We start from the raw sequence: 11,067 nt of genomic DNA on the forward strand, positions 1-11,067 counted from the left end.
ACAGCGCTTCCTGCCTCGGGCCGCCCCGCTCTGGGAGAGACCCCCGGGCCGCGGGGAGACTGAGGGCCTTTCTCTCGGGCCCAGTTGTTTTTTCCAGGAACCGGGAGGAATTCCCCGTCCTGCCCAGGACAGAGGCTGCTGGTCGGACGGGCTGACGGGGTGGCCCCCCTCCCTCCAGGGCAGGGGGCGGGGGTGACACGCGGCCGGCAGGGCGGGCACAGCGACAGAAATAGAGGGCCTGGCTGGCTGCGAGGTGGCAGGTAGAGCTGGGGAAACCGAGGAGCCCGGAGCGAGCAGAGGAGGAGGAGGAGGAGGAGGAGGAGGAGGAGGAGGAGATGGGGCAGAGTCTGGCGGGAGAGAGGGAACGAAGGAGATCTTTTCCAGAGAACCCAGGGGCAGAGACAAAGGCCCAGCAACCAGGTGATAGAAGACAGCCAGACACATGGATGTAGGTGCTGGGAGGGCCATTGTCTCCTTTACACGTGCATCTGTACACATTCAGGTACTGGGACGCACACATGCATGAGTCCACAGACCCGCATCCAGGCAGGCACACGCACAGCGGGGCCGACAGACGAATCTGAGGGAACAGCCCTCACTCTGTTCCTCCCTGCCCACTCTCACCCCACTGGGGGGTGTCCACTGGGTGGGGTGGGGTGAGGGACGGGGAGGACTGAGGTGAGACCCTAGGCCCGGCCCCCACCCTGCCCCCCAGGAGTGGACCCCTTTCCCAGACACACACTGAGGTCGCAGACCATCCAGACATACATGCACACACGTGTGCTCACATGTGGGACGGATGCACGGCAGAGACAGTTGGAGACGCAGGCGAATCCGTCAGTGCCCTGTGCCCTGGTTGCATGTGACAAGCTGTCGGACTAGCAGTCACTGGACACATGTGCAGAGAGGACATGGCTCAGAGCAAGCCAGAGAGGCCCGGGGATGGGGGATGGAGGCGGGGTAGGGGGGGCACAAAACCAAAGACGCATGTGGGGGGATCCGCTGGGGAAGCTGCTGGGAAAGTCAGTGTGAGGGCCAGAGACTGGGGGCTATGTCCTGGATGAGCACTGTTGCACGAGCACCACCTTCTTCTTGTCTCCTCTTCCCAAACTTAACTGACACTTGAGAGGCCTCACAGGCTGCGGGAGCCCAAGCCCGGGACGCAGGTCTGGGCAGTGGGGACAGGGAGATGGCCTTGGTCACCTGCCGAGTCCCCTCCCCCGGCTGCCCTGGCGCCCCTGCTGCGGGGGCTGCTATCTGTGAGCAAACTGTCCTGGGGTCAGGGACAGCCAAGGGCCAAAGGTCAGGTCGATGCCTCCCCAGGCCCCTCCTCCCCGGCTGCCAGCTCTTGGGGGCAGGAAGAAAGGGCCGGGGTAGAGAAGGGAGATCGGGGTGTCCTGGCGCAGCCCCCCCTGCCCCCCTGCCAGGGTTCCCCTGCCAAAGACAGGAGACGTTGCCTAAGAGGCAGAAACGGTGCTTTAATGGTCACACACAGCCTGTGTCCCGCTTACTGGGCACTCGGTAGAAATTCCCCACACCCCAGCCAGTCCTGGTTTCTCCCAGAAAAGGGGAGAAAAAAGCGGGGGTGGGGGGTGCCTGGAATCCACTGAGGAGCATTCTCCGTGCCCCCACCCCGAAAGAGAGTGACGACTTCAGGGTCACAGGGTTCAGGGGGCCAGGTGGTACTCGGGCACGCTGGTGCCATCTGCCCACCCAGGTGGGGGTCTGGGACAGTGTCCCACCTGGCATCTACTCTGCCAACTCCAGATAGAGACATGGCACACGGTGGGCCAGAGCAGATGGAACTGAGAGCCTGGCAGAGGTGCCCTGCCCCCGCAAAGGGTGGACAAGGGGCGTGCATGTCCATCACAGCATCCCAGATGCAGCCAGGGGGACCCACCAGTCATGCCAACCAACATGGCCGTCTCGCTGGGGTCCACTCACAGCACCTAGGGGCTGGGCACGCCACCCGCCAGGACCCGCCCTCTCAGGGGTTATCTCGGGGACCTGCAGGGCGCCCCAGAAGGTTCCCAGCGAGCAGAGACCCTGGGCATGAGCTCGGCCAGCAGCCTCGCTCCCTCCGTCCCCCCTGCTAGGATGCATTAAGCAGAGAACGGGGGTACAGGCTCTGATAGTACCCTCCCGGCTCGGCCCCCTCGGCCCCATAGGCCCCAAACCCCACGTCCAGCTTGGGGGGTGCCGGCGTCTGTTCCGACATCAGGTTGTTGATGGAGAAGGGGTGGTTGAAGTTGTACGGAGGGTCCAGCTTAAGCTCCCCGGGGAGCTCCAGGCCAGTAAAATAGGGGGTGGAGGAAGGCGGGGAGCCGCAGTCCAGGGCCCCCACTTCATCCCCAGTCGGGGCCTCGGGCTCCGGGGCTGGTGGCTGGGCCGGGGAGGCGACGACAGTGGCCGTGGCGGGGGTGACGGCCGCATTCCTGGAGGCCGCCGGGCTGCTGGCCCCTTTCTTAGCTTTCTCCTCCAGCTTGAAGCGTTTCTGGCGGCGCAGGTAGCAGCCGTTCTCGAACATGTTCCCGGAGCTGGGGTGCAGGGCCCAGTAGGAGCCCTTGCCCGGCTTGTCAGGGGAGCGCGCCACCTTGACGAAGCAGTCGTTGAAGGAGAGCGAGTGGCGGATGGAGTTCTGCCAGCGCTGCTGGTTCTCCCGGTAGTAGGGGAAGAGGTCCATGATCCACTGGTAGATCTCACTCAGCGTCAGCATCTTGCCGGGCGCCTGCTGGATGGCCATGGTGATGAGCGAGATGTACGAGTAGGGGGGTTTGGCGTGGGCCAGGGGCCGCCGGTATCCTTTTGGCATCTCCTTCCCGGCCCCCAGTCCGGTTCCCGGGCCCCCGTACCCGGAACTGCTACCTGCGCCACTGCCACCACTTAGGCCCGGGAAAGTGGGACCCAGCGGGGCTGTGGCTGTGGTGGGTGCTGGAGGTGCCAGGGGTCCGGAGGGCAGGGGGGACGCCGGGAGCCCCCCAGGGGGGTAGGGAGAGCTCAGAGGGTTCAGAGTCATGTAGGAGTTGAGGGGGGCCATGGTGGGCACGGGGGTCACGGGGGAGTAGACCTAGAGGACAAGAGAGAGATGGGAAGAGGTGAGTTTCCGGGCCGGCCAGCAGAGGGTCACTGGACCAAGTGTCCATCTGTCTGTGCACCACCCAGGTTTCCTTCCATTCTCCCTGGAGATCGAGCCCAGGCCCGCTGCTGGGGAGGCAAGCGTCCTCCCCACTGTGCTATCGCTCTGGGCCCCCAATCACCCTTTTTATGGGAGGGGGTTTGGGTCACACAGTGTGGTCAGTGCTTGCTCCTGGCTTTCTACTCTGCGATCACTGCTGGTGAGGTTGGGGGGATCCTAGGTGGTGCCAGCGATTGAACCCAGGTTGGCAGCATACAAGGTGAGTGCCCTACCTGCTGTACTGTGGCTCCGCCCCCCAGATCACTCTTCCCCTCTCCACACCTCTCCTAGTCCACCCCCCCCCCCCCGCCCAGTATTCTGGAGTCCCTTCGAAGAGGTTCCCCAACTATAGCCAGGACAGTTTGGAGAGTCCTTCACGGCTGTCCTTGCAGCCTAGTGGAAGAAAAATTAGCCTTCTTCCCTCGCCTTCTCTCTGGAGCATGCAGTGGAGTTTTCCAGAACCTTCCTGACTTGAGATGTTGCAACAGACTGAGCCTGGAAGCAGCTGGGAGTAGCCACCGTCCCATGTACCCTGCACCGCACCCCCTCGCGGCACGTACTTGTGGAGACGCGGTAGTGTCCCTGGACCACTAAGGTTTACAAAGACAAGCACTGCAATAAGAATACATTCTATTTTTGCAGGCGGCGGGGGGGAGGGGAGCATACAGTGATGCTCCTGGCACTACGCTGAGGGGTCACTCCTGGGTAGTGCTTGGGTGAGAGTGATAGTACAGCAGGGAGGGCACTTGCCTTGGACACAGCCGACCTGAGTTCGATTCCTACCCTCCCACAGGGTCCCTCAAGCACGGCTGTGAGTAATTCTGGAGTGCAGAGCCAGGAATAACCTCTGAGCACCCCTAGGTGTGGTCCAAAAACAAAACAAAACAAACAACCCCTCCCTCCCACCATCCAAACCCTACTCCTGGTGCTCACGGGGGAGGTGAGTTTCAATGGCAGCAGCAGAGGGTCATTGGACCAAGCATCTATCTGTCTGTGCAGCCCCCATCCCCCACTCTGGTTCCCTTCTATCCTCCCTGTGGGGCCATAGGGGATACTGGGAATCGAACCCAGGTCTGCCATGTGCAAGGCAAGTGTCCTCCCAACTGTGCTGTCGCTCCAGGCCCAATCACCCTTCTTTAAGGGATGGTGGGGTTGGCCATATGCTAGTCAAGCGCCCTCCCCACTGTGCTATTTTTCTGGCTTCTGCAATGAGAATCCATTCTTTTGTGTGTGGGGGGGGCCCCGGGTTGGGGGGAAAGCACACCTTGCAATGCTCAGGGGTTACTCCTGGAGATGATCAGGGGACCCTATGGGATGCCAAAGATTGAGTCTGGGCTGGGTGTGTGCAAGGAAAACGCCCTCCGCGCTGTGCTATCACTCTGGCCCCGAGAATACATTCTTCACGGGCTGGAAAAACAGTACAGGGGCGGGCGCTGGCCAGCTGACCCAGGTGCAATTTCCGGGATCTCATATGGTCCCCCCAAGCCCAGTCGGGAGTGACCCCTCGAAACACAAAGCCAAGGGGAACCACTGGGCATGGTCTCTCAAAAGAGAGCGATATATTTTGGGGAGTGGAGGCACGTGGCTCAAGGCTAGAAGACATGTACAAAGCCCTAAGATTCATCTCTCCACTCCACAAAATACTAGTTGTTTGAAAAAATGACTTTTTAAAAACATACATACTTATTTTTCTCAGCTTTAGAGATTTTCATTTGTTTGGGGGCAACCCCTGGGAATGCTCAGGGAATACTCCTGGCTCTGCATTCAAGACATTCAGGAATTACTTCTGGCATTGTTTGGTGACCATATGGGATGCCAGGGATCGAACCTGAGTCAGACATGTGCAAGACGAGCGCCCTGATCACTGTTCTCTCTCCAACCTCTTGGTTTTAAGGTTTTTATTTTGGGACCACATCAACTTGGTTTTTGGGGGTCACTCCCCATGGGGCTCAGGGAATTTTATGATACAAAGGATTGAACCCAGGTCTCCTGCATGCAAAACCTGTGCTCAAGTTTAATCTCTCAGGCTCCCCAGCGATGCTCAGGAGTTAGTCCTGGGAGTGGTTGGGGGCCCATATGGGATGCCGGGGATTGAACTGGGGTCCGCTAGTTGCCTTCCCTGCTGTATTATCTTTCTGTCCCCTAATTCTTTTAACTTTAATTTATTCAAATTTTCTTCACACATTTGTCTGCAAAAACTTTCTTTTTCTATGCTAGTCCGTAACAGCCAACCCTATTAATATTCTTTGGTTATCTCTCCACCCTCAGGTGCTGGGGCTCAAACCCAGAGCCTCACACACACCAGGTGTGCTATATCTGGGATGATGTTAGTTTTAATTTTCTATCTGGCAATTTAGTAATACGAGAAAAAGTCTTTGGAGAGGCCTGGAATATTGCTCATTAGTAGAATGTGAACCTCAGACACGTGTGGTGTGTGGTACTGAGTTTAGTTCCCAGTACATCCCCTGGGGAAGGAAGAGTGGGAGTGAAACAGAAAGGAAAAAGAAAAAAAAAGGGATGAAGAGATAGTACAACAGCGAGACACTTGTCTTGCAATGTGGCCAACCTGGCTTGAACCCTGATCCCCCACATTGTCAGAGCGCCCCCAGACGTGATTCCTGAGCACGGACCCAGGAGTAAGTCCCAAACATCAATGGGGATAGCCACCCCAAAAAGACCACAAAAAATTTTGAGGGCCTCAAGAATTTGGAGGGATAGGGGCCAGAGTGATGTACAGGATGTACAGGAGGAGGGCATTTGCCTGGTACGTGGTCCACCGGGCTTTGGTCCCAGGAATCCCATATGGTCCCCTGAGCACCAGCAGGAGTGATTCCTGAGTGCAGAGCCAGGAGTAACCCCTGAGCATCACTAGGTGTCACCCAAAAAGACAAAAAAGGAAGGATTTGGGGGTTCCCATGCTGAGCTCAGGGAGCCTGGGGGCCACTCTTTCACTCTTTGTGACATTGGGTTCTACCAGCCTGGCGGTTCAGTGCCAGGAGATGTAATGCAAAGGGAGGTGAGGCTGCTTGGGACGTCGTGCTGGGAATCGAACTAAAGCCCAGGACCAAATCTCTGACCCCCCAGTTCTTAAATTTGGGAGTCACATTCAATGCTCAGCAGTCACTCCTGGCCGTGTTCATGGAACCATTCGGTGCCAGGAGCTGAACGTGAGTCAGCCACACGCAAAGCTGCTGCCTCCCCCACCCTGTACAAAGTCTCTAGCCCTTAGAGTCAATTTTTATTTATTAATTTTTTATTTACCAAACAAATTTTAATGAGAAATAAATAAATTTCTTTTTCTGGACCACACCTGGTGCTGTTCAGGACTTACTCCTGGATCTGCACTCAGGGATCACTCCTGGCAGGCCTCAGGGTGCTGCGGATCAAACCAGGGTCAAGTGCCCTACCCACTGTACTATCTCTCCAATCCCCACAGTTCTCAATTTTTTTTTTTTTGCTTTTTTGGGTCACACCTGGCGATACACAGGGGTTACTCCTGGCTCTGCACTCAGGAATCACCCCTGGTGGTGCTCAGGGGACCATATGTGATGCTGGGAATCGAACCTGGGTCGGCCGCGTGCAAGGCAAACGCCCTACCCGCTGTGCTATCTCTCCAGCCCCTCAATTTTTAAGAGCAAGGGTTGGGGAGAGAGCGCTCAAGCTTTGCACAGAGAGCCTAGGGTTCAATTACCAGCACCACATGCTCCCCGCTAACACTACTGGTATCCCCTCCCCCCAAAAAAGAGATCATTTTTAGAGAGTAAAAATGAAGTGAAGACGGTAACTCAGTGTAAAGCGCTTGCCTAGGTCGGGCCTTGGGACCTCAATATCTTGTGTTAAATGTTTAAGAGATATTTATGGGTAGGACCTGAGTGATAGCACAGCAGGAAGGACACTTGCCTTGCATGTGGCCGACCCGGGTTCAATCCCTGTGTGGTCCCCAGAGCACTGCCAGGATCAGTGATCCCTGAGTGAAGGGCTGACAATCTGGCAGGAAGGGAAATGAGAGGCAAACAAAGGCCCCTTGGGTGGCAATTTCTCTGTCTGTGATTTCACTTCCATCCGCAACCCTCTGGCCTCTTTCTCTAACATGGAGTGGGTGATCCGGTCAGAACCACCACTCAGGGTCCAGGGGGTGCCTGTATGCCTGTGCCTTGTGTCAGGGCATCTGCGCGTTTCCCCATGCAGAGCTGAGCAGGAAACAGGGCAGGCTGCCTTGAGTGCAGCCCACCCCTGCTCAATCCCTGGCAGCGCACTCGTTCTCTGAGCACCACCAGAAGCAAGCCCCCAAGTACTGGATGTGGCCCCCCCAAACAAACAAACAAACAACAAAACCCCAAACCAAAAATTTAAAAGACCATGCTGTGAGGTAGGAGCCATAGTCCAGCAGGGAGGGCACCTGCCTCGAGCATCTTCGATCTGGGTTCGATCCCTGGCACCCCATCAGATCCCCTGAGCACCACCAGGAGTGATCCCTGAGAGCAGAAGCAGCCCTGAGCACTGCCGGGTGTGGCCCCAAACCCAAATAAGAAACAAACCAAGATGCAGAGAGCCAGGGAACGCCTGGAAGCTGAGAGTGGCAGGGACCAGGGACAGCCCACCCGGATGTGTGTTCCCACAAAACCTCTCCACCGTTTCCCTCCTGGCTCCACGTTGCCACCTCTGTCCCTCCTGCCTCTGTCCCTCCTCCGTCCCTCCTCCCCACTCTCTCCCTCACCTCTCCCTGAATCTTTCTCTCCAGTGGGACCCCCATCTCTGATTCTGCTCCAATCCCTCCTCTGCTTGGCTGACCATCCCCTTCACCCCAGAGGTCTCGGGACCCCAGCTCCTCCCTAGGCACTGGCTGGAGGGTCAGCGAAGGGGGTCTTGCAGACGTAGAAGGGGGAGATTCCTGGGGCTCCAGGTTTGTTCAGCTGAGTCACTCTGGGGTAGCAGGGGGGAAGCCAGGCTCGGATTCCAGGCAGGGGATGGGGGTGGGGAGCCCCCTCCTTCCCCTGGTCCCCACCCACCCGGAAGTCCTCCTGCTGCCCTCCAGCTCTGCAGCTGCCCTAATCCACCCGAGGCTTTCCCACGCCCCAAGCTGGGATGAACCCCCAGTGTCCGGGTCTGAGCCGGATCTCCCCTGCCAGGGCGGGGCTGGGATTGAGGGGGGGAAGCCCTCAGGGGACCTGCACCCCCACCTCAACAGCCAGGAATTTCTCCCTTTTCATTTCCTTATTGTCACTGGAGTGTGTGTGAGTGTAGGAGGGAGGGAGAGGACTCCTTTCTGTTCCCAGCAGCACCCCCACCCCACCCTACCCCAGGCAGCCCCCAACCCCCACTGCTCCTGGTTCCCCCATCTCAGAATTGGGGAAGCAGCTGGACCATCTGAACTGCAGGAACGCGGGAATGCTGCATGGTGAGAGTCCTCCAATTTCCTCCCAGCCCCGGTGGGGTGTGTGTATGTTGTGTGGTGTGTGTGTATGTGTGAATTTGTGTGTGAGTGTGTGTGTACACACCACCCTGTCTTAGGGCACTGCAGGTACCAAGCAGTGGGGTCCCTCTAAATCCTTGCGGCTCTGATCCAAGGGGAGGAGGTTGGGAGAGCCCCCTTTCTATTTTCCATTTTCATTTCTAGCTAACACTGGTCAAATCAAAAATAAGCCCCGATGCTAATTATCTGTAAACTCTCCCTTGGACCCGAGACAGAGCAAAGGTCTGGAGCTCAGAGACCCCCCCACCCCCCACTCCAGGCTCGGCCTCTCCAAACACATGGTTCTCCAAGTAACTTCCCAAGCACAGCTCTGGGAATGCACCCTCAGATCCAGCCCCTCAATAAAATGTCCATTAACTTCTAATGCAATTTCCACAACAAATGAGCCCCGGATTGCAGACTGAACCCCCCCATCACAACTCCTCCAGCCTTGACCCTCAGAGCAATCTACTTCTTAAGGTGCCTCGGAAAATTACCTCTGATTAGCCAAGGGTTCCCCCAAAACCCCCAGAACCTGGTCCGCCTCCTTCCTCCCCCAACTTCACAAAAGACACCTCTAGCCACCCCCCCATCTCTCACTACCCCAAAGCCTTTTTCTACTCAGCCTGCCCTACCCCACCTGCACCTCACACCTCCACTGCCCAGAGGGGTGCCCTCCGGGGCTCCCTGCAGAACCTGGAGACCTGGAGATGCAGCTGGCAGTCCCACCCTCCGGCTTCCATTGCTGAGGCTGTGCCCCACCTCTTTGGAAAATTGTCTTCCCACCCCACCCCCCAACCCACTGGAGCTCCGGTGCGTGGACCCCCGTAACTCTCCCATTAGGATCCCCACCTCCCTCTGCTCCCCACACACTCCCGGGGCTTCTCAGCGGTAGCTGAGAGTTGGAACTCGGGCAGGATTCTCGGAGGGAATGTGGCTCGCCCCCATCCCCGCTCCAGGGCCTCCAAGGGAGGGGGCGCTGCAGAGGGCTGGCTGGAAGAGGGGTGGGGGGTGAGAAATCTTCAACCCGCCCCTCTCCAGTCAGGAGGAACCCTGCTGCGGGCTCTAATAACAATTAACCCCCTGAAGTTCAGCCGCCAGGGGTGAGGGTCACGAGTAGGGATGGGGGTGGGGGTGCGGCGGGACCCCTCTTGGGCTAAACGCAAGGCTCCATCCCGTGTCCTGATCCCCGACTTCCCAATTCTGGTCCCCTCGGCGCCCCCATCTCAGGGCGCCCCAGCTCCAAACTCACCTGTTATTTCTGGCTCTCCGCACCCATCTCTCATCCCTGCACATGAAAGTCCCCGTTTTTGAACCTCCCCTAGATCACCACCCCGGGAGCCTTCGCCTGAACCCCAATTCTGCCTTCTCTCTGGGGGAACACCCATTCTTCCTAACACCACTCTACACCGCCGCTCTCAGCCTTCCCCCTCCCGTCTCTTTTCCCAGATTTGAACCCTCAAACACGGGCTCCTCGTGCGGCGCTCTCACTTCATGGCTTTGCCAATTTTTTATTCCCGGGGGTTCCAACCGACACCCAGCCCTCGCGATTCGGCCACGACCTTTGCCGAAATTTTCCGACTCCCCGGGAGCAGCTGCCCTCGGCGGGGCCGGCTCGGAGCCCGCGCCCGCGTGCCGGGGGCCCCCGGGGCCCCCGCACCCCGACACCTGGCCTCCGTGGGTCCCCGCTCAGCTCCCATCCGCGGCGCCCGCTGGGACGCACGCCCCGGTCCTGGCCCGCGTGCCAGCCCGCCGCCCCGTTCCTGCCCCCCACTTCCCGCTCCACCGTCCCGAGGACACACCTCGCCCGCCTCCGGGTAGTAGCTCCATTCGGCCAGTTCGTGAGACTCCATCTTCACCGAGCCCAGCATCCCCCGGGCTGCGCCCCCAGCCGCCCCCGCCCCGGCCCCGGGGGAAATCGAGCGCTCGGGATCTCCCGGTCCCAGTCCCGCCTGGCGCCCGCCCGTCCAGCAGCCCCGGGTCGCAGCCGTCCGGGGCGCCGCGGGAGGCGGCCACGCTTTATAGCCGGGACACCCCCACCCCGCCCCAGCCACCCCGCCCGCCCCGGTCCGCCCCGGGCTCCCCTCCCGCCTCCCCGAGGGAGGCGAGCTCGGGTTGGGGCGCCCCCTGCAGGAATGCGGGGAGACAGACCCCTCCAGACGCCGGGAGCCCCAAGAGCCGGGACGCAGAGGGCTGGAGGGGGAGAGCGCCGGGGGCGAGACCCCTGTGGACACTGAGGGCTCCCCTGCTCGTACCCCAGGGGTTTCATCATCTCAACAGGAAAAGGGCGAAGGAACAGAGGCCAGCGCAGGGAAGGCAAAGGGACTCGGGGCACAGTGGACTCCAGCGGTGCGGGCTGGCCACGGTCATCGGGACCGCTAAGGGAACCTTCCAAAGCGCTTCCCCGTTGGATGCATTGAAGAATAAAGCTTCCGACAGC

The 11,067-nt window shown here is 59.2% G+C and overlaps 1 protein-coding gene across 2 annotated transcripts; it reads right to left on the reverse strand.

Annotated features, from left to right (window-relative positions):
• Window positions 1–1,471: 1,471 nt before the first annotated feature.
• FOXA3 (forkhead box A3) lies at window positions 1,472–10,914 on the reverse strand. 2 transcript variants are annotated; one of them, XM_056137184.1, is made up of 2 exons: window positions 10,883–10,914; window positions 1,472–3,067 (listed from the first exon to the last, which is right to left on the reverse strand). In XM_056137184.1, exon 2 carries the CDS (start codon window positions 3,035–3,037, stop codon window positions 2,093–2,095), a length of 945 nt encoding a protein of 314 aa, XP_055993159.1. In that variant the 5' UTR covers window positions 3,038–3,067; window positions 10,883–10,914; the 3' UTR covers window positions 1,472–2,092. The 2 variants fall into 2 exon arrangements, with proteins under 2 accessions (XP_055993159.1, XP_055993158.1); XM_056137183.1 differs by lacking the exon at window positions 10,883–10,914 and adding an exon at window positions 10,430–10,553.
• Window positions 10,915–11,067: the final 153 nt, after the last annotated feature.

This window comes from Sorex fumeus, unplaced genomic scaffold, assembly GCF_029834395.1.
Source record: "Sorex fumeus unplaced genomic scaffold, SorFum_2.1 ptg000122l, whole genome shotgun sequence".
NCBI lineage: Eukaryota > Metazoa > Chordata > Mammalia > Eulipotyphla > Soricidae > Sorex > Sorex fumeus.

Coding starts and splice junctions, on each gene's coding strand:
- FOXA3 (XM_056137183.1), bottom strand. CDS start 10,498: ATGCTGGGCTCGGTGAAGATGGAGTCTCACGAACTGGCCGAATGGAGC. Junction 3,068..10,429: donor ACTACCCGGAGGCGGGCGAG/GTGTGTCCTCGG, acceptor CTTGTCCTCTAG/GTCTACTCCCCCGTGACCCC.